Below are 27,418 nucleotides of genomic sequence, written 5' to 3'. Positions count from 1 at the left end.
TGAGGGAGTGGGCAGCGGCCCTCGCCTCCCTCTCTGCCCCACCCTCCACCCCTACACACACGCTGAGCCCAGCTGCTGCCTGAGCTTCCGGGCCGGCTGCCAGAAAGGGGAGGAGGCTCCTGGTGCCCCAAGAGGCTGGGATCAGGGCAAGGCCAGAGGAGGGGGTCTCTACTGGGGAGGGGGGCTCAGTCTATTCTTATGTGGCTCAGGGTCTGGGGTGAGCCTGAGGGTGTTTGGGCTATGCCTCCCTTTCCAGGGAAAAAGAAAGAAAAACAACCCTTTCCATAGAGCTAAAAATAGAGCTGAGAGCTGGCCAGGGCTGTGGCCTGGAAGGGGGGGATGCTCCTTCCTGGGGCAGAGGAGCTCTGGCAGGCCTTGGCCTTGGGGGTGGGGATGCAAGTAGGGGGTGGGAGGCTGTCCTTGGCTGGGGGTGTGGGCATCAGCTGACCTGACCAGAGACCCCTCAGGGGGGAAAAAAGTCTTTGTGGTAAAAAATGCTCGTGAAACACCATGGGTATGTGTAAGTTGTCTGACTGAATGAGACCACCAATGTGTTAAAGATGTTTAGGAGAGGAAGCCCATTTAAGATTGTGACTCGGTAGGAAGGACTCTGAGTCCTTGTGAAAGATTGTGCACAAGGTGTGTGACACCCAGTGTGTCTGTGTGTAAGTTGGCCTGAAAGATTATGGAAGGAAGGAACCTGGAATCACGTGATGGAGGAGACTGTGATTGTGGCTGCGTGGGACCGAATGTGGGAAAAGTCGTGTGGGTGTTAGGAAGATTGTGTTGTTTGCGAGAGGGTGAGACTCTCTGTGACCCTGAGAAGACCGAGGGATGTTGTCAGCTGTGGGACTGGTGTAGGTTCTGACTGTAGGTTTGGACCGCCTCACCCCAGTGATTGTCAGGGGGCCAGGGGCTGCCTCTCTCCCAGCAGTGACCTCTCTTAGCAAATGATTCTCAGGGAAGGTTGGGGAGCAGACGGCCGCGCGCGAGGGAGGCCTGGGCTCGCGGGGGGCAGGCTACAGTGCTGGGCAGTCCGGTAGGGGCCCCCAAAGTTGCTGGGGTGGCGGTGTATCCTGCGAACGCGCCGCCTGGTGGCGCCGCCTCCGCAAATCCGAATCTGCCTCCCTCCACCGCTGGGGGTGGGGCAGGCACGGCCCGAGCCTGGGTCCGCGACCGGCCCTGGGGAGCAGGGGCCCGGCGGCCGGGGCGGGTGGGGGGGCCGGCCCTCCGCGCCCCGCTCGGGACTCCGAAGCCGGAGTGTGTCTTGCGGGGGAGGCTTCGACCGGAGGAGCGGAGGGGGAAGGGCGGCCGCCGTGGCGCCGGGCCCTTTGTGCTGGAACAATGACCAGCTGCCGCTGGCCCCGGGGCCCGGGTAGGGGTGGAGGGTGACCCGCCGCCGCCGCCGAGTCCCGAGCCCACCGGGCGTGGGGGGTCCCGAGGCCCGCGGCGCGGCCCCGCGTGACGCGGGGTGCTGCGCGTGTCCGCGCCGGGGCGGGGACGCCCCTCGGACCCCTCCCCCGCGCTGCGCCGCCCACTCGGGCCGGACGGGGGCCGGTCGGGCCGGGGGCGCCGCGGAGGCGGGGCCGGGCCGGGCCGGGCCGGGCGCCTCCGAGTGGCCGCGCGCGGGCCGGAGCCGGGCGGCGCGCCTGTGGAGCGCTGGGGGCGGCCCGGGCCGAGCATGGAGCGGCGCGGCGGAGGTGAGGGGGGGCCAGGGCTGGGAGGCGACCCGGGGGCGCCCCCAACTTCGGCGCGGCGGAGGGCCGGTGGGGAGGCGGAGGAGCGGGGAGACGGGGGAGGCCCGGAGGGGGCGTTGGGGGTCCCGGCTTCCCGGGGGAATGGGAACTCGTCATCCCGGACTTGATCCCGCCTGACTGGTCCTTGGAGTTTGGTGGGGGAGACTTTCCCCAACTCTTCACCCCCCAAAACAGGTCTGTGGGAGTTCAGCTTGGCCAGACCTGCGCGGGCCCCAGCAGCACCCAGCGCCCAGCTGCCCCCAGCTGCCCCCGGGCCCACCAAGGGGGAGTGCGTGTGTGTGCTGGGCCCCCGTGACCACTCGGGGGGTGCTGGGGAGGGCCAGGGGTTCCCTTTCCCAGAGCCACAGCGCATTTCTCAAAATGGAGCCTCCACTTGCCCCTCCTTCTCTCTCAGGCTCCCGCTCTTGGAGCCTGGCCGGCTGGGCCTGCCTTTCCAGAGGCCTGGCTCTGGCTCCCTGTGTGTCTGGCTCTCAGGGCCCAGTATTTATCTCTCTTGTGGGTTTAGGGGCCCCTGGCTCCGTGGGATTCAGGGACCCAGTCCCTGGGTCAGCCTGCCTCCTTGTCTGCCTGACCCCAGGGCCTCTCTGAGCCTTTGTCTCTGGTCTTTTGGGTCCCTGTCTTTCTCTGAGTGTCTGTCTCCTCCCCTTACTTCTCACTTTCTTGGTGCTCACTGAAGTGGGCAAATGCAGAGGTGCCAGCCTCCACTGCCCCCAGGAAGCCCCTTCCCCCCAGCTTTCTCCATGCCCTGGAGTGGTGTGGAAGAGGGCAGCAGAGGGGATGTGCCATCTGCTTAGCTCAAGGCTGGCATTTGGTGGGTGGGCTCTGTTCACCCCCAGCTCCCACCCCCCCAGCTCCTCAACCCTCAGTCTGGACGCCTTCCTGGTTTCAGGGTCCTTTGACTTGAGTGGGGAGGTGGAGGGTGGGCCTGGTGGAATCCAAGTGAGAGTAAAGGGGGACAGGCAAAGGAGTCAGATAATGTGTCTCTCCTTTCCCCGCACTCCAGTAAGTGACAAGAACCAGGCTCCTGCTCACCCAGTTGGCCCTGCTTGCCACCCAGGCTCCCACCCACTCTCACACATGCTCTGTTCACACACACTCCTCTGTACACACTTGTGCACACTCACTTCCTTGTTCCTACGCTCATGTAAGAGATAAGTGAGTTTACATATAGACCTATGTCTATTTGAGCACATCTATCCAAAGATAGTCTCAGTTGCGCTCATACACCACACATTCACACATTACGATGCAATTATTGTGTTTACATATTTCCTAAGGGATCTCGATGCACACACATACTCTTTTATTACATATTAATGCACATATAGGAAAAGTAGGAATACTGATACAACTGTACCAACACACATATACTCACACATACTCATCCCTGATGTTTTCATACATAATCATTTACACTCAAAGTCCTCACTTCCATGCGCCTGTGCAGTCTCACACATACAAATAAGTACAAACACAAACTCCCATTCCTACACGATTCTATGTCCACTTCTTGGCCCCGGCTCTGCATGATGACTTCAGCAGATGCCTGAATCCCGGTCTTCGCACCGGGGGAGGGAGTTCCGGGTGGAGACTCGCTGTCCCCTTCCAGGAAGGAGCAGAGCCCAGGGAGGTGGGGCCCTCTTCCCTGGGCTCCAGGGAAGTGAGATCTGAAAGCAGCTGCCAGAGGTGACGGTGGGGCTTCCATCTTCATCCCCTCAGGGTTACTCTGAAGAATGTCTAAAGCTGGATGGTTTTGCAGAACCAGAGGTTGGCAGCAGGCCTGTGCAGGCTCCTTTAGGCCAGACCGATTGGGTGTGGTGAGGCTAGGAGTTGTCATGGAAGCGAGCAGGAGCCTGCATCCACCTCTGGAAGGCAGGAGACCCCAGAGGGCACCTGTGGGCTCCCTAAAAGCTCTGGGTTTCTTGCTTGGCCAGCTCCACCCTGCCGCCTCTCCGTCTGGGAGAAACTGAGGCCCAGGTGCGGGAGGCTTGGCACTGCCTGGACTGGGTGTTTATTCCCTAATTACCGTCTGAGTTGCTGACTGTCCCTGAGGTCGCCTCAGCCCCAGCTGCCCTCTAATGAGGCCACCTGTCCCAGGGGACCAGGAACCTGTGTTGGGAGCTGGTAGAGATCTCCCTCCTAAACTTGGGTCCTGGCTTCTGTGAGGGATGTGAGTTTGGGCTGGGGCCTGGGCCCCCGCTGCCAAGGGCCATGCATAACCACCAGGCCTCCCGTCCCCTCGGTGTCCTTGCTCAGAAGGGTCAGTCTTTAGCCCTGTCCAGACTGGAGTTGGGCAGTGATCTGGATCCCAGAAAGAATGGAGTTTCCTGCCAGTGCTTGGGGGAGGAGCATGAGGGACATCAAGGCTTGTACTGATGTCAGGAGGCTGTTTGACCAGGGACAAGGGCTCAGGAGAGGGACTCGGGACTTGTATAGGGAGGGAACTCTGACACCATTACCCTGCTCACAGGTTCCCCTGGAGGCCCTTGGCCAGGCCTGAGCCTCTGTCACCATGGCCATTGTGCAGACTCTGCCAGTGCCACTGGAGCCCGCTCCTGAGGCCACCACTGCCTCACAAGCTCCAGCCATGGGCAGCGTGAGCAGCCTCATCTCAGGCCGGCCCTGCCCTGGGGGGCCAGCTCCTCCCCGCCACCATGGCCCCCCTGGGCCCACCTTCTTCCGCCAGCAGGATGGCCTGCTGCGGGGTGGCTATGAGGCACAGGAGCCGCTGTGCCCAGCTGTGCCCCCGAGGAAGGCCGTGCCCAGCACCAGCTTCACCTACATCAATGAAGACTTCCGGACAGAGTCCCCGCCCAGTCCAAGCAGTGACATCGAGGATGCCCGAGAACAGCGGGCACGCAATGCCCATCTCCGCGGCCCCCCGCCCAAGCTCATCCCTGTCTCTGGAAAGCTGGAGAAGGTGAGGACCAGCCCTTCCTTTGGGGCCTGGGTGGAATCAGGACCCCCCTGAAGAAGCTGGAATTTGGGGGCTGATTCAGAGGAGAGAATTTGAGCTCCAGATTCACCAGACCACCAGACCTGGCTTTTAATCTGACCTCTGCCTCATTCTAGCTGCATGACCTCAAGGAAGTCACATAACCTTTCTGAGCCAGAGTTTCTGTGTAATATGGAGGCACCAGGGCAGCTTTCCTATGATTTCGTGCACATTCCATCACATAATGTATATCAGTGTTTAGCCTAGGGCCTGTCGTACAACATGTGCTCAATAAATGTTAGCTGCTCAGATTCCTTTAACTGTGCAACAGCTATGTGTCTGGCTGAACGAGGCCTTTAACTTTTCTGAGCCTCCATTTGTTCATTTGTAATATGGACATATATTTTGCTCGTATGGGTGTTGTAATGATTAGAGACGAACCTTTTAAATAGCTTGATATAAAGGACATCAGGAGGCCCTCAGCCAGTGGTAGCAATTATTATTAATGTGTGGGGATTGGGGACCCCAGATGGGAGGGCAGGGAATATGATAAGGGCTTTGAAAGATTGGGCAGCTCATCCCCAGTGTCACATGGCACCTCATTTCAGAACATGGAGAAAATCCTGATCCGCCCAACAGCCTTCAAGCCAGTGCTACCCAAACCTCGAGGGGCACCATCCCTACCTAGCTTCCTGGGTCCTCGGGCCGCCGGACTGTCTGGGAGCCAGGGCAGCCTAACACAGCTGTTTGGGGGCCCTGCCTCGTCCTCTTCTTCCTCCTCCTCCTCGGCTGCTGACAAACCCCTGGCACTGAGTGGCTGGGCCAGCGGCTGCCCGTCGGGGACACTGTCTGACTCCGGCCGAAACTCACTGTCCAGCCTGCCCACCTACAGCACCGGGGGTGCAGAGCCAGCCACCCACTCCCCAGGCGGGCACCTGCCCTCCCATGGCCCTGGGCGGGGGGCACTGCCCGGGCCAGCCCGAGGGGCCCCTACTGGGCCCTCCCACTCGGACAGTGGCCGATCTTCCTCCAGCAAGAGCACAGGCTCCCTGGGAGGCCGTATGGCTGGGGGGCTCTTGGGCAGTGGTGCCCGGGCCTCCCCTGACAGCAGCTCCTGTGGGGAGCGCTCCCCACCCCCTCCTCCGCCCCCTCCCCCCCCTTCGGATGAGGCCCTGCTGCACTGTGTCCTGGAAGGAAAGCTCCACGACCGTGAGGCAGAGCTGCAGCAGCTGCGGGACAGTCTGGACGAGAGTGAGGTGACGGTGTGCCAGGTGTGGTCAGCAGCGATGACGGGGGTGGCGTGGCAGGACATCCACCGGAGCTGGGAGCCCAAGGAGCATCTCCCTGTGTGCTGTGGGGTGCGGGGGGGCAGGTGGGCAGGCCCAGACCCGGCTGTCTGGCTTCACCTGCAGGGCGGTGAGGGGTCTGAGCCAGCACCACCGTGTACCATCTTTCAGACTCGAGCAAGACACCTCACAGTACCGAGCCTCGCTTTGCTCAGCTGTAGATGGGGAGATTTCTGGCCTCCTAGGGTTCTTAGGATTAAGTAAGGTAAAAGCTTTGAAGTGCTTAGAATGACGCCTGGCACCTAGGAATTCCTACAGAAGTGCTTGCTCTTAAAGTTGTTTCTAGGATCCTAGCAGTGGTTGTGACTAGACCTACTGTAATTAGCCTCAGGGTTGAATGGAGTCTCCCGTCCCCGAACCCAGCCACAGGCCACCAGAGCAGTCGGTGACCAGGGAGCCATGGGCGGCGGGGAGGGGAGAGCCTCGCTCGAGGCACCCAGGTCCACCTTCTGTCCCCAGGCGTACGAGGAGCGGCAGCGGCCCTGGCCTCGGGAGCGTGAGGCACTGCGGGACGACGGCTTCACCCAGGCGCAGCGGGCACAGCGGGCCCAACAGCTGCTCCAGCTGCAGGTGTTCCAGCTGCAGCAGGAGAAGCGGCAGCTGCAGGACGACTTCGCGCAGCTGCTGCAGGAGCGGGAGCAGCTGGAGCGGCGCTGTGCCACCTTTGAGCGGGAGCAGCGGGAGCTTGGGCCTCGGCTCGAGGAGACCAAGTGGGAGGTGGGCCAGGCCAGGAGGGGCAGGGAGCAGGGCCTAATTGGGATAAGCCCCGGGCACAGGGGTCCAGCCTTCCTCTACCCTCAGCCTGCTACTCCCAGAGGCCCTCCTCATCCTCATCCACCTTGGTGAGATGAAGGTCCCCCTCAGACCTTCCTTTCTGGGCAAGGATCTCCTTGTGCCACCATTTGAGGTTTCCTCACTGGTCGAGTCAAGTGTTCATGGAGCCGGTGGCATTCCCATCCACTGCCAACCCCTCCACCCCCCCGACCAATAAGTCAGAATGTTGAGCCTGCTAGGCACCGGGCACTTTTTAGCTGTTACTTAGAGTGGATCTTTGATCCTCAGAACAGCCCTATGTGGTGGCTGTTGTTCACAGCCCCATTTCTTGAGATGAGGAACCGGGCCCAGAAAGGCTAGAGCCCACCATTATAGCTAGTCGGTGGCAGAGCTGAGATTTGAACCCAGGCTGTGTGGCTGCAATGTCTGCACTTTTAACCAAAACGCTGTGGTGTGTCTCAGGGGAAATGTGGGCACTGCCCTCAATTGCTCCCAGTCCTGCAAAACCTGCCACTGGCCTGTCCCCAGGGCTCTGCAGTACTCTGTGATGGTTTAAAATCACCTGCTTTGGGTCTGTATTTTGCTTCAGCCACTTATCAGCCATATAACCTTGGGCATGTCACTAGGCTTGTCTCAGTGTCTCCATCCACGTCATGGGTATCATGATCAAACAGCCTTTCCCCAAATACCCTTTGTGGTCTCAGGGCCTGACCCTCTAGGAGAACCCTTCTCACCATCCTTCCTGATCCCCTCCCATCCCTAGGTGTGCCAGAAGTCAGGTGAGATCTCCCTGCTGAAGCAGCAGCTGAAGGAATCCCAGGCAGAGCTGGTGCAGAAGGGCAGCGAGCTGGTGGCCCTGCGGGTGGCACTGCGAGAGGCCCGAGCTGCACTACGGGTCAGCGAGGGCCGGGCTCGGGGCCTGCAGGAGGCGGCCCGGGCTCGGGAGCTGGAGCTGGAGGCCTGTTCCCAGGAGCTGCAGCGGCACCGCCAGGAGGCCGAGCGGCTCCGAGAGAAAGCCGGCCAGCTGGACACTGAGGCGGCCGGGCTCCGGGAACCTCACGTGCCCCCTGCCACCGCTGATCCCTTCCTCCTGGCAGAGAGCGATGAGGCCAAGGTGCAGCGGGCTGCCGCTGGGGTCGGGGGCAGCCTGCGGGCCCAGGTGGAGCGGCTGCGGGCAGAGCTGCAGCGAGAGCGGCGGCGGGGTGAGGAGCAGCGGGACAGCTTCGAGGGGGAGCGGCTGGCCTGGCAGGCGGAGAAGGAGCAGGTGATCCGCTACCAGAAGCAGCTGCAGCACAACTACATCCAGATGTACCGGCGCAACCGGCAGCTGGAGCAGGAGCTACAGCAGCTCAGCCTGGAGCTGGAGGCCCGGGAGCTTGCTGACCTGGGCCTGGCCGAGCCTTCCCCCTGCATCTGCCTGGAGGAGATCACCGCCACGGAAATCTAGGGCCCTTGGCCTCCCAGATCTGAGGGAGGTCTACTGCAGGGGAGTGGGGGCAGGAGCCTCAGGTCTGCTGAGGTCCCCAAAGTCTGAGAGCCCCAGAGCTGCTTGTCCCCTGGGTTCCAGGCCTCTGGGCCTCTGCCAAGAACTTGGAGCTGCCCTGTGACCCAGATGGGCGAGATCAAACTCCTTGAAGGTCCCCGTTTCACTGTCACGCTGAGGCTCCTACTCACTTGACCCATTTCACCCCCACTTCTACTGCCATTGCCAGTCTGCCAACAGCATTACTCCCCGGATGCCAGGGGGCTGGGAAGAGGAGGGGGCTCCCTCATCTCCCTCATTTCCACACTCTTCCCTACCCCAAAGCCAGAGAGACCCAGACTGCGCCAGCTGCTTCAGATGTGCCTGCCCCCACCCTGCCCGTGTCGGGGGACAGGGCTGGGACTGGGGTCTGATCCCCAGGCTCCAGCTCTGCAGCCTCTCTCCTGGAGTGAGGGGGCTGTAGTCAGACCAAAGGAAGAACTCAAAATTGTCTTGTTTATTTGTGTTTGTGACCAAGTGGCCCCTCCCCACACCCAGGTTTATGGCCTCATTTTCACTTGTATATTTTTCCACACTGTAAATTTCTTGTACAAACCCAAAGGAAAAAAATTAAAAAATTTTTTTGTTTTTAAAAAAAGATGAGTGTGCTAGGTAAAGACTATGGGAACTGCTTTGACCTTCCCTATCCTTAACTCCTCATATTCCCTGGATATTCCCTTATCCCTCATAGAGGTCATGGGGAGATAAAGAGTGATGGGGGAAGGATAAATCCAGTAGAAAGTGTGAGGTCCTAGTGGACCATGACATGAAATTGTCTCAGGGTTTGAGAAACTAGAAAAGACTTCCATCCTGTTCCTTGCACAGAACGCTGCTTGGGGCTGGGGGATGGATACAGTGACCCCTCAAGGCCCTATCTGAGAGCCCATGTCCCTCAGTGCTTAGGGGCACTATAGGGGACATGAGAAAGTGTCCACCAATCCCAGGCTCCAGACCTTGGCTTTCTTCCAACGTCTCCCTGCCCTGGGAGGTGGGGGGCAGTGAGCAGGTGACACAAGCTATCCAGTAGCACCTTGTCCTTGACATCAAGTTTATCTGGAAAGGACGGAGCCTCAGTGATAGCTGGAGACGGAAAAAAGTGGGGAGCTTTGAGAAGAGGCAAGTCAAGAAACAGTGAGAGGTTCCTGAGTCCCAAGGAGGTTAGCAGGTAAGGTCTGGAAGATAGCAGGAGGATCCTAAGGAGTCAGTGAGAGGATCTGAAGTCAGTGGGAAGAGTCACAGCATGGATGGGGAGAGTCGGGTTAGTATCAGGAGTCTGGAGAGCTGAAGAAGGGATGGGGCTGGCAGTTTGATAGAGGAGCCTGGCATCAGTGGGAGGGATCTTGGTGTTGGTGGGCAGAGCAATTAATGGAAGGTTCTGGGAGGCAGTGGGAGGGGTCAGCGGGCAGGGGAATGGTCAGCAGGAAGGCACTGATCGGTGAGGGCTGGCAAGTCAGGGGATAAGGGTAGTGGGCTGGTCCCAGGGACCCTGACTACAAGCTCCATGGGCTCCCTAGCCTTGTTACGGTAAGCTCGGCGGATGGTATCTACTGCTCGCTGGTGGGTCACCTGCTCCAGGCTCTCTCCATCCACTGCCACAAGCTCGAAGCCAGCCTAGGATGGGGGTGGGAAAATCACAGCCCTCTGTTCTCGAGTCATCCCACCACCCAACCTCTCACCTCCACCAGTTAGGACACTCCTCTTCATCTGGGTGGAGGGGATGGACAATGGGACTTTTGTGCCTGGAGCTGTTGGGGGCAGGGTGAAGCATGGACAATGGCCCTTTGTCCTTTGGGGCTAGGGGTGGAACAGGATGAGCCACCCTCAGGCCCAGGCTGGAGTGAGGGGACAGATTTCTCCATAGGCTTGTTCATCTTGCAGGCCTGACCCCTCTGCACCCCAGCCTCCTCCCATGACCTGGTCTAAACCTGTCTGGCTGGAAGATGAGCTTGTTCCAGCCCCACCCCCGCCAGAATTCAGCTCTGGGCCTCAGGAGTGGGCTTGGGTGCTCTTCACCCACCTGCAGGGCCCCACTGAGGAAGGCAGCCCCCCCAGGGAAGATCTTTTCTATCTTCACCATGGGCTGCACCTTGGACTCAATGCCCCCAGAAATGCTGATGCCTAGTGAGAGAGAAGCACTGGATGAGCATGCAGTCACACGCCTCAAGCCAAAGCTCCCTGAAGAAACCCAGGACCCCAACACCAAGTCCAGGCCCCAACTTCTCCCAAATCCCCAAATTCTGTTACTACTCAGTCTTCGACTCCAAAAATCCTCTAGTTCCCCCACCTCCTAATCTAGAACCTCCCAAATATACCCCCATATCCAAATCTTTTCCTCAGCCCAGACCCCCTAGTTGTGCCCCAAACCCAAGCCCAGGAAACTCACCCAAACCCAAGAGTCCCACCCACCAGGCCCAATCCCACCTGGACTCACCCAAGGACTGTTTCATCTTGGACAGTGTGACTGTCCTCAGCTCCCCGCCAGGGGCCTTCTCGGCTACCTTCCTGGCTGTCCCGCCAGTTACGTTCTCAGAAGGGCCTTGATGGCCTCCCGCCTTGGCCACCTGTCCTGCCACAGGTCGTGGCAGAGGGGGCCTGGCCTTCCGAGGCTTGTGGTAGCGCCCACTGGCTGTGCTCGGGGTGGGGACAGGTGCTGGGGATGGGGAGTGCCTGCGTCCTGGGGACTTGCCCCGGCCCCAGCTACGACTGCGGCTGCGGCTGTGGCTGCGGCTGCGGCTCTGGGCAGGGCCCTGGCCCTGGCCCTGGCTCTGCCGAGGGTCCTCTGGGGTCAGGGGTTCTGTCAGCAGCCAGTTAGGCCTTGGGGGCCGGGGAGCGACAGGGGGTGGCTGGGGACGGGGGGTGCAGGTGCTTCGGTGTGGGGTGAAGGCATCTACTGGCACGTCTTGGAGAGGGGGTATCCCTTTATGAGCGTGGTGGGGAGCAGAGGCACCCAGGGAGAGCTGGAGGCCCCCCAGCCGCTCCCTCAGTTTCCCATCCTCTTCCTCCTCTGAGAAGCCGTTCACAGGCAGCAGGTAGAAACCTCCACGACTGTCTGGGGGAAGAGGGCCAAGGTCAGGCTGCCCCTCCTCACCAGCCCAGACCACCTTGCCAGGCTCCAGTCCTTGCCTTCATTGGTTTGGGCCCAGGAAACCCAAGTTTGCACTTGCTCAGGCTCTTCAATCTTGTGGCTTCAGAAGATTGTCTGGTTCCCTGAAGGAAATCCCTTGTCCACTGGGGCCATGCTTATCGCATCTACTCACCACCTGTACCATTATTTACTTAATAATTGGTTTTAAACCCACTCACTTTTTAAATCTAGTCTATGCAATAATCTGTGAGAAATTACCAGTCTGGTGTGCAAGTCATAGTTTTTCTAAGACACATATTGCAATAGAAAGCTTTAAAGTATTAGTACCCTCAAACCCAGGCAGAGTCCCTCACCCAGGGCCACAACACCCTACGTGGGGGGGGGCAGGGACAGAAGGCCCATTCTCCCCAGGACCCCTACAGTGTGCCCCCTCCCCAGGCTCCCAGACTCTGACTGACCAGGCACAGGTGTGACCAGGTGACGCTTGGGTGGTGTGTCCTGCCGGGCTGGTCGCAAGGCAGGAGGCCGCACTGTTGGGAGAGGAGATCCCATCAGAGGCAGGGCCCCTGTGGGCTGAGTGGGGAGCGCTCCCTGACAGACACAGCTGGAGGTCATCTCTGCACCCCCTCCACTGGGAGACCCTATTCCCATCCCCACCCCCAGCCACTGACCTGCCTGGCCCTTGAGGGCCTCAAAAGCCTCCAGCTCCACGGGCATCACCATGCTATCAAAGCGGCCGAGGTCCGTGGAGGCCACCACACTCCTGTGGGAGGGCCAGGTGACAATACATACAGGGAGTTATCAGAGGTCCCTTTTCTGTCCCCCCCCAAGTGTTCCCCACAACCTCCACCCCACCTGATGTCCCTCAGGAGCAGCAGCTTCGCGGGCCTGTCCAGAATGGCCAGCAGGGGCCTCACCAGGTCCTCCACGCCGCCCTCATGCACGTACTGCAGAGAGAGGCACCCCAGGTCAGACAGCTGGGGGTGCTGCTGGGGCATGTGTGGGGTTCCCCACAGTTAGGAAAGCTCCTCCCCATCCCCAGGCTGTCCCGGGATGGGCTGAAGTTGGTGACGAGGAGGAAGCCTGCAATTGTAGTACCAGACCTACAACAGCAGCAGCAGCAGCAGCAGCTCTGGAACCCGCACTTTTGTAAGCCTTTTACCTATGGTCTCGCGTTCAGCAACCCTGAGAGGTGACGTTGATTTTTCTTGTTTTACAGATGAGGAAACTGAGGCTCAAATTGGAAGGACTTTGCCCTAGGCCACTGGGATAAGGAAGTGTGAAGAGGCACTGGAACCTGAGAAGTCTGGCTCCTGCCTGCGCTGGTGCCGGAAAAGGATGCGCAGGGAGCGGACTCTCCTCCCCGCCCCCACCTCCCAAGCAGAAAGAAGGACTGGGAGCCAAACACTGGGCTGCGGGCCTGGCCCGCCCAGCAGAGGTGCCCTCAGAGACCTACCAATTAGGCTTTGTTCGTGGCTGGAATGGGGACCTTGGGGAAAGGGTGGCTCTACAGAAAGCCTCTCCAGTCAGTACCCGGGGGTGGGAGGTGGAGGCCCTTCTGCCTGGCACTGCCCGCACGCCACCCGCCACACCCCACCAACGCAGAAAAACTGGTAAACTGCACACTTGGAGCCACCCTTTATGGGCAGCACACCGCCCCCTGGTGGTGAAAGGGAGACACGTACTAATTCAGGGAGACCCACGGAGGATCGGAGACAGGGATAGACACAGAGACACCGCAAGCCCTGGTGGTCAGAGTGAGATATTCATAAATACCTGGAAATAAATATAAACTATGTGGCCCTAAACCACACACAAAGTTACAGGGACCCACATATACCCTTGTCAAAAATACACCCCCTTTGTTCTGGAGAGAGATACATATAACTGCACAGAATCAGTCACAATTGTCCACGTTTCAAGTCCACAAACTTGCATTTAGCACCTACTAAATGCTACACCCTATACTGGGCAGTGGGGGCACAATGACAAAGACCCTGTTCTGGATCCTTCAGAAGTCAGTCTAGTGGGAAACGAGGGGCAGAATGAGTCATGTGCCCCAGTGGGAGGGAGCCTGGCATGAGTGGCTTTGCCCCCCTGCAAAGAAACGAACCACTGGTGATGGGGCAGAAGGGGTCTCAGAGGAGGGTGCGAAGACTGGAGGTGGCTTCTTGGAGGCAGTGGCATTTACCCTGGCCCCTTTTGGTTTGTTTCATTTACTTTTACTCTTAAGGATAAATGCAGAGAACCTCAGGAACATTGGGAGGAAACTGCTCCGAGGGTGAGGTGGAATAATGGATAGACAGAAGTTCAGCTTGACTGTGGGGTACAAGAAGGGCCTCCATGGGGTGCCTGGGTGGCTCAGCAGTTGAGCGTCTGCCTCTGGCTCAGGGCTTGATCCCGGAGTCCTGGGATGGAGTCCCACATCGGGCTCCCTGCGTAGAGCCTGCTTCTCCCTCTGCCTGTGTCTCTGCCTCTCTCTGTGTGTGTCTCTCATGAATAAATAATTAAAATCTTAAAAAAAAAAATGAAGGAGCTCCACGTAGGCTACATGGGTTGGGACTACTGTGTGAGTGGTGCCTAGAGCTGTGAAGTCCATTACCCACATAACCCTAGGCCATGACCAGCAGAAGATGACGATAGGGTGATGTGGTGACCATGGGACAGAGGACGTTAGTGGTTGGGGAGTCAAATCAGGGAAGCCCTTGAGTATGAGCATAAAAAACTTATACTCGCTTCCGCCAAAGATAAGAGGTTGTGAGGGGGCTTGGGGAGTGTAAAGTGATCTGAGAGGTGGCTTGGTCTGGTGAGATGATGATGAGAGAGCCTGGTCTGGTGAGATGATGATGAGAGCCCAGGGGAAGAGGGAGAAGGGAGGCCAGGAGTTTGAGGCTGCACATCTGAATCACGGGGGAGATTTACTGATCATTCCGGCCAGAGCTCCACACCAGTCTGGCCTCTTGGTGTGGGTGAGGTGTGGGTCAGGTTTGGGCGGTATGTAGGTGCTTTGAGGGGTGTAGTGAGAGGTGGTCCTGGCTCCGGGACAGGGCGGGAGGAACAGAGGAATAATGCAAAAGGAGTGGAACAAAGAAACGGACACAGTGCACCACCTAATGGCCAGATCCCAGATTTGCAAGTTCACAGAGGCTGGTGCTCTGGACCCTACTTGGAGAGTTGAGCACGATGAAGAGTGTAGCCCAAAGGCTCTTAGCTGCCCCCAACATACACCCCATCTGCAGCCCTGCTGCCCACCAGGCCTCAGTGAAGGAACGCAAGAATTACTGTGCCTCAGTAACCAGGTGATACATACATGCCTTAGCTAGACACACACCTCACACATAGAAGGGTCACACAGTTAAGTTGATACACACGTAGGTACTCCACACACACACACGTACACATCACACAGACAACAACAGCCCCACCCTGACCAGGCTGTGGGAGTGGAGGGGGATTCACAAACTACTTCCTGGAAGCCCTCAGCTTGTCCTTGTGCACAAGCTCACACGTCACTGATGCTGGCACCTCATGGGGAGTCCAGCACAGGAAACCTGGGGGCTTGGAGGCAGGAGGACAGTGGAGGGCCTTCTGATCCCCTGGGAAGGGATGACCTGTGCCTCCCGCAGCCTCCCCAGCATTCAGGTCACAAGGACTTCTTCACATCTAACTTGCACCCCCGTCCTGGAGCCCTACTTCTTGTTTGAAGTAGAAGGGAACAGAACAACAGTGCAGATGTTGAGGGAGAACTGGGGTGTGTGGGGGTGACAAAGGATAACAGAGGAGGGGGCCTGCCATGAGGCTGGCTGACCCAGGTGCAGAAGGAGACAAGGGGTCAGGTCAGGGAGAAGCCTGGGTTTTAGTGGACAACGAAGGCAGGGATTGCAGAGACTCACAGACCCCCACTCATCACCTGTCCACTCCTTCTCTCCTTAGCTGAGATATAACCTCCTCAAGGAGGCCCTCCTAGACCATACCACCTAATTTGTACCTTTCGGATTATTTTCTCATGTTCTTTTCTTTCGTAGTACTTCACATGATTTGTCACTTGGGTGTTTAGGTTCTAGTTATTGTAGCTTCACTTCCTGTCTGTGAGCTCAGTGTGTGTGTGTGTGTGTGTGTGTGACAGGAGTGATTTTTGCTTTTACTGACCACTGGCCTCTTGGAATCGAGCCCAGGCACTGACCAATGACAGTGGCCTAAACAAATGAGGGGCTGGGTAGGATGGGGTGACCATGTGCTGGAGTCAGGGGCAGGCTGGAAGCTCACCCGGGAGCAGTGGCGGGTGACCGCCAGAACCTCGTCGTCAGTCAGCAATCGTCGGGCCAGGTCCTGAATAAGGGGCCTTCGGCTCTCCCAGGCTTGCACCTGCTCATCCACCTCAGGCAGCTGGCGGGAGGGGCTCCCAGATCTGGCAGAGAGCAGGGCCCGACCCTTCTCCTGCTCTACAGGGAAGGAGCAAAGATGTATGATGGAGCCAGGAGCTATCAGGGGAGGTGGGGGCTTCTCTCACTGGGGTCAGACCACAGAACATGTCAGCCAAGTGGCCTAGATGCCACCGGCAAAATCCCAGCCTAGCCCAGAACCTCCCCAGCACGGTGTCCTCCAGCACTCTGCCCAAGAAGAGAGCTCCAATCCGGATTCTTCAGCCCCAAACACAGATTCCTATACTACTTTATTCCCTCATGGTGTCCTAGTCTAGTGCACCCGGCACCCCAAACATTCACTGTTATAGTACTCAGTGGAGTTCTGGCATGGGTTCCCTTACCTCCCCAACATCTGCCTTTGGGAGTCCCATTAAATTCCCCAGTCCTCAAAAGTGTACCCCAATATCTCTCTGCAGCCCTGTCTTTCCAGGTAAGCTTGGTCCAATTCTTTCAGCTGCCCCCAGTATGCACCCAATCCCCCATGCATGACCCCAAAGCCCCTTAGCTGCCCCCAACATGCACCCCATCTGCAGCTCTACTGTCAACCAGGCCTCGGTAAAGGGATGCATGAATTACCTCGTCTCAGTCTCCAGGTGACAAACTTCTGTACAGGCCCCACTGCTCCTGCTATGAAGAAGAAAAGCTCAGCTGTGAGCTCTGACTCCCAATCTGAACATGGGGCTTGGAGGGCTCAGGGATGGCTGGATCATTGGGTGGAATGAAGAGGCCAGGCTGGAAGGAGGTGGAATCAGGAGGCAAGAGGTAGGCTGTGTAGGTCTTGGGGGCCACGCTCAACTAGGGCCCTCATTCCTAGATAGTGGGGAGTTAGGGAAGGTTTTGGGTCAAGAGAGGGTGCAGTCTGAGTTCTGCTTGTGGAGATTCATTCAGAAGCAAATGTATGGAGGGAAGATCCCCAAGGAAGAAGCTTGGGGGAGCACCTACCTTCAGGGGACAGAACAAAAAAGAGGAACCTTTGAAGGAGAGAGAGGAGTGGCCAGAGGGATAGGAGGAGAATCAGGTGAGAGCAGGGCCGTGGGGGCTGTGGAAAAAGAGATGGGTTGAGGAAGTGGAGCTGGTCCAGCTTAATCTGAAGAGATTGTCTCTTCCAGGGGACTCTCGCTTGAGGCCCCCAGAAGGGGCAGAGTCTAGCTGCTCATCCTCTGGTTGTTTTTGCCAGCTAACATCCACTCTCCCTCTGCAAACAGCACCTCGGTTTCACCTGGGGACCTCCATTCTCAGTGCATGTACTCTGGGGTGGGCACATGTCCCAGGCTGGCCCATGAAAGCACAGCCATCTGTTGGGCATGTGATGCCAGCTGGGCCAACAAGAGCCTAGGACTTTAGCTGGAACTCTAAGAAGCACCCCTGCCCCTGGGTTGCTAAGCGACAGTGGCCATCTGACCTTGGAGTGGGCCAAAGCTGCATGATAATAAAGCCAACCTAGAAGAAAATGGAACCAAAGATAAAGGGGGCAGATGTCTGATGAGATTGTTTAAACCTTTCAGACCCACTTAAATCAGTAGCTGAGCCAAGGAGTGCTTTTTAAACCTAATTGGAGTTGGGTTTCTGCCACATGCAACCCCGAGAGTCTTAACTCATCCACATTTGGTCCAGTCTCAGAGCCTCACTTAAGAGATGAGAGGCCTCTCTGAGGGTCCCTGGAGGCCCCTGACCTAAGTGAAGCCTGTCCTGGCCCTTCTGCTTGAACCCTGATCTAGAAATGGCCTGGCTCAGGGATGGTTCTAGAACTGGGCGGGGCCTGTGGGCCAGGAGAAGTGAAGCCAAATATTCCCAGAGAGAAGTGCCCTAACACCAGGAGCATAGAGATCTGACCCAAGCCCTTCAAATCCCTAGTTAGGTTATGGCTCTATCAGTTTTCCTTTCTGTAAAGTGGGGAGATGAGACAGTTTAACAATGACTACTACATTTTCTGAGTACCTTCTGTATGCCAATGTCCTTAAGTGATTTACATACGCCCATTCATCTATTCCTCACTATTTCTAAAGATATAGGTTGTTACTCTCACTTTGCTTATGAGAAAACAGGCTTATGGGGGCAAGGGGTTACTCCCAGCTAAGCATAGGCAGTGTGGGATTTAAACACAAAGCTGCTGGATGCCAAAGTGGGCTGAACCTCCTTTCTATCTCATCTGCCCAGGGCTTACCTTTCTCCAGGTCTAGGTGAGGGCGGGGCTTGGCCAGACTGCCAGCGTCCAGCGTCCAGGCCTCTCCCGGAGCATCCCCTGTCAGCCGCCCCTGCCGCCCTCCCTTGAAGAAGAGGTTCATCAGCGTCTTGGAGCGCTGTAGGGCCCCCTTTTCCCCAGAGGATCCCAACTTCTCCTTCTTCCGCTGCTTCTTCTCCTCTGCAGGCAGGAGGGAGCACCCCGGAGGCTGGAGTGGTGGGCAGAAGGGAAGGCCCAGGGCCAGGGGTGTGAAGAGGGATGGAGAGGAGGGACTGGGGGCAGACGGGCCTGACAACCTTGTAGGGAGGTGGGGATGGAGATAGGTGGGCTTGCTTCCCCAACTTTCCACCTCTCTTGGCCCAGCTCCAGCTCTGCCAGGACACTCCAAGAGGGCTGGGACATGTGTGTCTTTGTGCATGTTTGTGTAAGGTGGCAGGGATGGATGAGGGCTGCTTTGGGACCCATAGCTGACAGGAGCTGGGATTGGATTTGAGGGTGGGTTTGGGACTTGGGGCCAGTTTAAAACAGGGCCCAGAGCCGAGTATGAGTGTATTCTGGGGTGGAACTGAGGCTGAGTCAAGTCCTAGAGCAAAGGGAGGTGGGGAGCCCAGGACTGGGCATGAGGCAGGGATTGGACTGGGAGCTTACGTACCCCACAAGGTCAGGTGGCTCTGGGATCTCGTGATGGGAGGCCGGGGTCGGCTCAGGGCCAGCAGCAGAGCAGTCTTTGGGGACTCGGAGAGCGCAGAATTGAGGCGGCTGGTGGGCCGGGGTCCGTCGGAGCGGATGGCCGTGTCCCTGAGGATGACGGTGGGCCTCACGCTGCACCAGGTCTCCACGCGGCTCCCCACGTCAGGCTCAGTCTGCATGGCGGTGTCCGCCCTCCCCCAGCCCAGCCCCCGACAACCGGGCTCCTCAGGCCCAAGGCCCACATCCAGGCGGTCGGAGGGCAGAGAGCCCGAGCCCTCAACCGAGCTGTAGGGGGCGCTGGAGGCATAGGAGGAGACGCTGGAGCTGCTCTCTGAGGCTGGGGACAGCTGCTGCAGCACCCCATGGCTCACTGCGGGCAGTGGGGAAGGCAGGGCCATCTCAGGGGCAGGCCGTGGGCTTCAGGGCCCTGCCACGTTGCGGACAGGCTTGGGCTGGCAAGGGGAAGGGGGGTGTCGGGTGGCAGCCCAGGCTAGTAGTGCAGGCTCTGGGGAACTGGCTGCTCAGCAGTCCTGCCACTGACTTGTTGAGAGACCCAGGGCAAGTCACTTCTTCAGAGCCCAGGGGAGCCTAGAACTCAACCTGCCACTTCTCAGAGGGGAGCCCGGGAATGGCTCTGGGCCGTGTGGAAGTCCCAAGCAGGTCTTGCTTCTCCTGCCCAGTTATTCCTCAGAGACTCCAACCCACCCTTAGGCCTCAGCCCTTTCCCTCCAACTCAGGGGCCTGAGCCACTTACATCGGTCCAGCCAACAGTACTCAGAAACCATCTCTTTGTAGGCGGGGTACCGGCCAGTCTCCTGGGAAGAGCGTGGTGGGCACAGGAGGGCATGGGGGAGTAGGTGAGAAGGAGGGTGGGTGAGGAGGGGAGGGTGGGTGAGAAGGAGGGGAGGGTGAGAAGGGGGCGGGTGAGAAGGGGTTGGGTGAGGAGAGTAGGTGAGAAGGCAGAGTAGGTAAGGAGAGGAGGGTGGAGGATGAGAAGGGAGAGTGGGTGAGAAGGGAGAGTGATGGGACAGGAGTAAACTTTTCATCCCCATCTCTTTCCAAGTTCATCATGATCGAGACAAAATGGGCCACTTGATTTCTGAACATGCCTCTATACCTCAGGGCCTTGCACTTGCTGTTCCTTATGCCTGGATTCTCTTCCTTCCACTCATCTTCTGGCTAGCTCCTTCTCCCTCTTCAGGTGTCACCTCCCCAGAGAGACCTGCCCTGACCCCCTGACTCAAAGGGCCTTCCGGAATTACCCCTCCTATCTGTCCATTAATTCCTACAGCATTTGTCAGCAGCACACACCTAGTCTGTCTCCCCCCATCCTCCACCGTACCACACTCCTCCGCCCCACCCCCCAGCAGAGACCTTGTCTGTCTTGTTCACCGTTGCAGCTGCAGTACCTGGCATAGTGGCCACCACATAGTACATACTCAAAAATGTTGAATATATGAATGATGAAGGGCCGAGTGGGAGAAATGAGGAGTGTTTGGGAGCACATGAGATGAAGGAAAGAGAGAAACAGAATGTGGGGAGGACTGTGGGAGGGGAAATCAAAGGAGGAGACTTGGGGAGACAGCAGAGGAGGCCCTGAAGGGTGTGCTGGGTGAAGGCTTGGAAAGAGAAGGAGAGCTGAGCAGGGGCCATCACCTCCTCTGCAGCTGGAGTGAGAAGGACCCGATCTCCAGGCAAGTGTGAGACCCGCATGAATAATAAATGCAGGTGCCTCCCTTGAAATCTGATCCCTGGCCTTGGCCCAGCAGTCCTTGCCCTGTGCCCAGGTCCTACCCAAAGCCATGGCTGCCACCACCCACCCCCCTCTGCATTTTCTCCTTTCAAGCCTGGACCCCCACCACTCACAGAAAGGGGTGCTGCCCTAGGTGCCTGGGGAGCAGGACTGGAAGCAGGCCCTCTACTGGCCCGCTGAGTGACTCTGCTTCCCGAGTTACTCTGCCTCTCTGAGCCTCAGTTTCTTCTTCCGTAAAATAGGGATGAGCTCAAGGCCTGCTCTCTCAAATGGCTGTGGAAATTTTATACAAATTATAGGGCAATGGACATTAAGTACTAGAGAGATCTGGGAAGTCTTTCCTATAGTCTGGCATCTCCCTGACACCCACAGTCCTGCCCACCTTGATAGTCAACATGATGTGCGTTTGGCCCTTCAGCACCTCCACGGCCTGGCTGTGGCTGATGTCGTCGAACCTGACACCGTTGGCCGCCAGGACCTGGTCCCCCACTTTGATGCCATTCTCCTCGGCCAGCCCACCATGATCCACTCTGGGGTCAGACAGGAGGCGATCTGATAGGCCACCTGGCCTGCCCTCCCTTACTCTAGACCAGACTCTTCACTTAGATATGGGGATGCCCTGGTGGAACTCCTTGACCCTCCTCCTGGAGCCCCCCATCCCTCCCCAGACCCTGCCCCTGGCCTTCGGACATGTAGGGGACATGACCTGTCCCCATTGCACGGCCCGCCCCAGCCCTCACTTGGACACATAGATGCCCAGGCCAAACTCCTTGCCCCCGCGGATGTTGAAGCCCAGACAGAAATCGTCTGACGTGGTGTATAGGTGGACAATGCGCCGCATGCCATCCTCTGAGCCACTGTCAGATGGTGTCGAGCTGCACTTCTCCACTACCAGCCGCCGATTCACCACGTCCACCCTGGGAAGACGGCAAGGAGCCCTCAGTCAGAACCCCCCCATCCACCACCACCCACCTCCCCTCTCCTCTCAGCATCCTCGACAACTGCCCAGGAAAGGAGAGGTTGCCTTGGGGGACTCTCCAGTCCTGAGACCTTCAGTGGGGTGTAGACTTTACAAATTTGGGAAACCACCCAAATCTCCTCTTTTTATGGAGCAGCTCCATTGTGCTGGGACCCATTTTGAATCCCCACGAGAACCCTGAGGGAATGGTGCTTTTACTATCCCTAGGCCCACAGGAGCAGCCACGGTGGGAGCAGCCACTGGTATCTGGGGTAGAGTTGAGAGAAGGGCAAGGGGGAGAGACAGGGCCTTGTCTCATTCCAGTGTGGGGCCTAAGGATCCCTGTGTTTCCAGTGCCCATGGTGTGGGGGGTGTGGGGCAGGAGAGCAGAAGCCATACTAGCCAAATCTCATGCGGAGCCCTGTACCCTCAGCCATGGGCTGGATGGGGTGGATAGGGTGGTTGGGATGGGGCAAGGTCAGGGCTGGGGCCTTCTCACCATGTAGTCTTCTCCTTGGAGAATTTGATGCCCGGCACTCGGCCCATGCGCCTCACCATCATGTGTAGGCGGCTGCTGCCTGTCAGCACTTTCACAGCGCTGCCCATGGTGGTGCTCTCCAGGCTCAGCCCGTTCACTTCTGTGATCTTGTCCCCCACGCACAGGCCAGCCCGCTCTGTGCCAAGGGAGGGCGGGCAGCTGGCACTGGCCACTTGGGAGAAGTTCCCCCCAGGATGAAGCTAAGCTTCCCCCACCACACAAGGCTCCCTAGGGTAAAACTTCTCCCATAAGATTGGGGGTCCCCAAGTGAGGTCTGAGTGTTCCTTGTTAGATGAGGGACCTGTCCATTAGCCTGCTCCACCCTGGGAGGGGGCCCCACTTCCCCATTGGAGCAGGCCCTCCAAAGCTGAGGACCCTTTCCTGCCATTGCTGATAACAGGACTCCAGAACCCCATGGAGGTAGGGGCTCATACCATAAGCCAGAACCTCACTCCTGGGGGCCCTGCTCACCTGCACTGCTCCCTTCCTCCACCTTGCTGACGAAGATGCCAAGGCCATGCTCAGAGCCGCCCCGCACACTGAAACCTAGTCTGCCTGCTGGACTCTTCTCCACCCGGACTGCATGGATGATGTCACTTTCATCACTGTTGGCTGTGTGTGGTGGTGGTGGGGGGAGACATAGGCATGACTCCCACATCCATTCTGTGCACAGAGGACTACTGGGTTTCCCAATTTGGGGGCTGCAAAGGCTAAGCACAGATGCCTAAGGCCCTAAGGCCTAAGGGCAGCCAATTTTTGAGTTCTCTGCTGGTGATTTTGAAAGTATGGGTCAGAGAGAGCATGAGAACAGGCAGGACAGGACTCCAGACTAGAACATACTGTTCACCTTCCTTATTATATAGAGGTGTGTGTGTGTGTGTGTGTGTGTGTGTGTGTGTGTGTGTGTGTTTCTAATTCTTACTCAGCTTCTCATGCCACAGGCCTGGGATAGGATAAATTCCTAAAAACCTTGCCACTCTGAGGGTCAGATGGATAGAAAAGAGGTTCAAGATTCCATTCTATGGGGCAGAGTTGAGCAAGTTTGGACTCTTCATCATAAGCAGAAATGAGTATGCTAGCTCTATCTTCATTCACATAGTTGAAGAGCTATTCTGAGAAAGGCACTAGATTCTTTTGTCTGTGTAATCTGGAGGGCAGATTCAAGCCCACATAGTGGAGTTAGATGGAGCCAACTTAGTAGGGAGAAACTTTGTAAAACCTTTAGCCATCAGACAACGGAATGAGTTTCCCAGGAGAGATAATGAGTTTCCCATCTTTGGAGGCATACAAGCTGGCACTTGATAAATCTCTGTCTGGGATGTTGTGGAAGGATCTCTGAGGCCCCTTCTATCTCACAGATTCTGAGGGGAACAGGGGCACCTGGATGGCTCAGTGGTTGAGCGGCTGCCTTCGGCTCAGGTTGTGATCCCAGAGTCCTGGGATCGAGTCTCACATTGGGCTCCCTGCAGGGAGCCTGCTTCTTCCTCTGCCTGTGTCTCTGCTTCTCTCTGTGTGTCTCTCATGAATAAAACCTTAAAAACAACGTGTATTCTTGGGGCACCTGAGTGGCTCAGTTGGTTAAGCATCCAACTCTTGATTTTGGCTCAGGTCATGATCTTGGGATCTTGGGATTGAGCCCTGAGTCAGGCTCTGAGCTCAGCATGGAGTTTGCTTGTCCCTCTCCCTCTGCTCCTCCCCCTGCAGTCTCTCTCTCTCTTTCTCAAATAAATAAATAAAATCATTTTTAAAAATGTGTATTCTTGGGGTACCTGACTGGCTCAATCATTAGAGCATGTGACTCTTTTTTTCTTTTAAGATTTTATTTATTTATTTGACAGAGAGAGAGCAAGCTCACAAGCAGGCGGAGCAACAGGCAGAGGGAGAGGGAGAAGCAGGCTCCCCATAGAGCAGGGAGCCCAATGTGGGACTTGATCCCAGGACACTGGGATGATGTAGAGCACATGACTCTTGATTTCACGGTTGTGAGTTTGAGCCCCATACTGCATATAGAGATTACTTAAAATCTTCTAAAAAGTATATAAAAATGTGTATTCTTGGGCTTTGCTGCAGACACACTGAATAAGAAGCTCTGGGTGTGGGACCCAGCAACTTGTCTTTTCACAAGCTCCCCAGGCAATTCTGATATATTCCAAAGTTTGCAAACCACTGCTCTATCGTACCATCCAAACTAGTACTTCCGAGATTCTTACCATCCTTTCTCATTATTTATTGTCTAGAGTGTAATTTACACTAGAGAGTAAACTGTCATGGTAAGGATTTTGTAATCCTTTTTCTGCTAGTGTATCTCCAGGATGTTGCACAGCACTTGATATCTGCCAAGGATTTTTTGAATAAGTAAAAGAATAAATGGATGAAGGAGAGTGAGGAGAAAGGGCTGGTTTGGATTAAAAAATGTGTTTTCTCTGGGATCAGTTGAATTTGAGGAGCTGATGGGAACGCATGGGGGTGATGTGGGTAGCAGTTACTCCCTTCCCACTGTTGTCTCCCTTATCAGTAGCTTCAGGCCTCTGGAATGGTCTAAATAGTAACAAAAGGGAGAGGTTCCAGGATGCAATGAGTGGGGAGATGTTTATGCTCAGGCAGAGGGTAAGATTCTGAGCTCAGAGGCTCCCAGCCCAGACAGGATAGGGGCTGGCTGGTTAAAGCCATGACCTTAGTCCCCCCATTGCTAGGAGATGCTGCTCTCCTGGCTGCACCAGGGCTCTAGGGTAAGGCAGGGGGTGAGAGCAATCCTGGAACTTCTGCAAGAGGGTCTTTAGAGGGAGAGTGTACAGAGCTGTTACATCATAGCCAGAGCATGGTGTATGTGGGTGTGTGAGGAGGAGTATATGTTCTTTTAATATAATGAGACTTAAAAGGGCCATGCCCCATTGCCTTCCCTATCCCCTACCATGTCTCCTAGCTCCTCTGAGGACTACTGCTCCATGACCTGAATGACAGTGGTGACTCTCAGCAGTACCCTGCTGCTCACCTAGGGGTGAGGCCCAGCATGATAGATGATGGGAGTGAGCATGCTGGGCCACTGGTGCAGGAAAGCCTGCTCCCTGAGCAACATGTTCCACCCCTGCCCCAATGGCTGGGGTAGGGGAACAGAGATGCCCAGCTGGGTCACAGGGGAGAAGAGGGTCTGAAAAGTCCACCCTGGGAGCCAGCCAGGGAAGTTTTGCTGGCTGAGAAACAGAAGGGGAGCTGGAGATACATATGGTGTCTGGTCCACAGAAAGCCCAGCCCCAGGGGGCACCCCATCACCCCCCCTCTGGTGCTCAAGGTCCTTCCTTGCTCACTGGATCTTTGTCGCCTCGCATCTGTCACTGCAGCCAGGCTGTCTCCTAATTGCACCCCCACCCCCACCCTGTGCTCTTACTTTCCACTTCCAACCTTGCCTTGGGATACCTTCACTGCAGCACCAGCCTTTCTCATTGCTCTGTCTCTAAGCTCTGCTACACTGTAAATTTCTGGAAGGTGAAGATTGATTCTCATTTTTCTCCAGATTCCCTGCAGGACCTAACCAGGGTTGATATAGGACAGGTGCGCAATGTAACAGCATTGAGCAACTGCATAGGATGGGGTAGCCCCCTGCTTCAGGGCCCAGATCTGGGGCTCCCTTCCTGACCCTCAAGCCCTCCTCTCCTCCCTCCTCTTTGGAATATTTGCTACTCCTTTCCTTTCTTCAGCATATGAAACCTTTTTAAAAAAATTATTTACTTATTTTAAGTAATCTCTACACCCTTGGGGCTTGAACTCATGTCCTGAGATCAGGAGTCACGTGCTCTTGGGACTGAGCCATCCAGTTGAAACCTTTAATTCTGTCTCCCCAGCTGGGCACTGACTCCTCACAGCCCAACACAGAGCTGGTCACACAACTGGCTGGTTGATGGAGGATATCTTTCTGCATCCTGTACCCGTGTCCCAGGACATACACAAAGGGGTTGGAGAAAGGTAGAGTCCACAGGATGGAGCAGCCAATTCGATACCTTCCCTTGCTCACTTGGGGGCTAGCATATCACGTGCACCTGTCCCAGCCTCCAGGCTCCACTCTCCCACTTCTGACCTCTCTACAATCCTGTAGCCCTAAGCATTGCCCTGAACACAAGGAAAGGAATGATGAGGATGTGTGTATGGCTTTCCACCCCTACAGCCCTAAGGTTCCCATCTCTCCAGTTCCTCCCCCCATAGTGGCTCTGCCGCCTCCTCCTGAGCGCCTCTGCCCCATTCCCCCCACCCTTATCGCCGGTCTCAGCTGGGCCCCGCCCCCACCTTCGATGGGGGAGTTGATGAGGATGACGCGGCCCATGGGCGAGGAGGCTCGGATTCCGCGGGGGGGCCCATTCAGCAGCCGCTGCTGCTTCTTCAGCAGGTATCGCGTTGCGGAGCCCGAGTCGCTGCCCAGGTGGCCGCGGGAGGAGAGGGAGCTCAGAGAGCCTGAGCTGAGGTCTCCAAGGCCCAGTGGGTCGAAGCCCACTGCAAAACCCTGCGCCATCGCGGCTAGTCTGGGGAGGCGCCCTACAAGTCCAGAAGGAAACTGCTAGCCCTCCAGAAAAAGACCCCGCACGCTCCGGGCTCCATGAGCCTTCTGTGTGGGACTGGGGTCTCAGTGACTGGGGGCCCCCCACCTCTGTTGCTTCTCAGGAGTGTGTTCCAAGCCTGTGGATGGAGAACAGGGATTGGGACAAGGGTGTAAATGCTGCCCTCGCTGCCCCCCCTAGAACTTCTACTCCTGCCCTGATTTGAGCATCCTGCCCTTCCAGGCCTTGGGCACCTCACCTCTCCCACCCTTGGCCCGGTCCAGGCACCATCGTCGGCTGTCGGAGCCATTTATATAAGGCCAATGAGAGCCTCGCATTCATCCCTCATTCCGGCTCTCAGCTGAGTCATCTACCCCAGTGCCCAGTCATGGGTAGAGTGGAGATGGATTCTTGGGGGCCCTAGGGCTTCAAATGGTGTGAAAGAAATTGGGGCCAGAGTAACTTAACTGCACACCTCTCTGTGTATACGTGGGTAGGGGGCTCGGGTCTCCAGGGCAGGGCTTCAGGACCTGGGACAGGTGAAGCCAAGGGTCCTAGAGATTCCCTGAACCCCAGAGATACGCTGGTCCCAGGCTGCCGTCCCCTTCATTCCCCCTCCTCTCCCGTCTAAAGAGGTTCCCCGAACCTCTCCCAGGCTTTGGTGGAGGACCTGCTGCCTAGATTCCCAAAACAGCTGCACAAAACCTGGAGCCAAGTCCCCCAGAGCAGCTCTGGGACTCAGAACGCAGCATCCCACCCTCGGGTCGGTCCTCTCGGCCCCCAATTCTCGAACTTGGCCCCCTCACCTTCTTGCTTGTGCAGCAGCCGTCGGCTTCGGCTTCCCTCGCCCGCTGGCGCGAGCCCTTGCAGCAACTGCGGGCATCTCGCCCACGCTCCGCCCAGCCCGCTGGAATAGGGCTGGCCTGCG

General features: G+C 57.2%; 2 protein-coding genes across 29 annotated transcripts in view; one reads left to right on the top strand and one right to left on the bottom strand.

Moving 5' to 3' along the window:
- LZTS2 (leucine zipper tumor suppressor 2) overlaps window positions 1–8,932 on the top strand; it is a 10,124-nt gene extending 1,192 nt beyond the window's left edge. For 5 of the 8 annotated variants that reach the window (XM_077877950.1, XM_077877949.1, XM_077877951.1 and 2 more), the window contains 4 exons: window positions 4,228–4,677; window positions 5,301–5,963; window positions 6,498–6,755; window positions 7,576–8,932. In XM_077877950.1, coding sequence (XP_077734076.1) covers window positions 4,270–4,677; window positions 5,301–5,963; window positions 6,498–6,755; window positions 7,576–8,259 — 2,013 coding nt within the window. In that variant the 5' untranslated portion in view covers window positions 4,228–4,269 and the 3' untranslated portion in view covers window positions 8,260–8,932. Of the gene's footprint in view, window positions 1–1,571; window positions 1,701–4,227; window positions 4,678–5,300; window positions 5,964–6,497; window positions 6,756–7,575 lie in introns of those variants that run through there. The other 3 variants (XM_077877948.1, XM_077877952.1, XM_077877953.1) reach the window with 3 other exon arrangements.
- On the bottom strand, window positions 8,770–27,418 carry PDZD7 (PDZ domain containing 7). Of its 21 annotated transcripts, XM_077877929.1 has the most exons (18): window positions 27,297–27,417; window positions 26,243–26,629; window positions 22,436–22,576; window positions 21,926–22,100; window positions 21,209–21,385; window positions 20,851–20,998; window positions 19,470–19,530; window positions 18,678–19,085; window positions 18,008–18,205; window positions 16,420–16,470; window positions 15,686–15,861; window positions 12,275–12,366; window positions 12,091–12,182; window positions 11,878–11,949; window positions 10,766–11,383; window positions 10,352–10,452; window positions 9,901–9,945; window positions 8,770–9,414 (listed from the first exon to the last, which is right to left on the bottom strand). In XM_077877929.1, the coding sequence occupies exons 2-18, from the start codon at window positions 26,463–26,465 to the stop codon at window positions 9,127–9,129; spliced, it is 3,066 nt and encodes a 1,021-aa protein (XP_077734055.1). In that variant the 5' UTR covers window positions 26,466–26,629; window positions 27,297–27,417; the 3' UTR covers window positions 8,770–9,126. The 21 variants fall into 21 exon arrangements, 9 of the variants coding, with proteins under 9 accessions (XP_077734055.1, XP_077734056.1, XP_077734058.1 ...); XM_077877930.1 differs by lacking the exon at window positions 9,901–9,945; XM_077877932.1 differs by lacking the exon at window positions 18,008–18,205.

The sequence above is a fragment of the Canis aureus genome, chromosome 29, assembly GCF_053574225.1.
Source record: "Canis aureus isolate CA01 chromosome 29, VMU_Caureus_v.1.0, whole genome shotgun sequence".
Classification (NCBI taxonomy): Eukaryota; Metazoa; Chordata; class Mammalia; order Carnivora; family Canidae; genus Canis; species Canis aureus.
The sequence above is the reverse complement of the archived record's forward strand: the minus strand, read 5'-3'. Positions and strand labels throughout refer to the sequence as shown.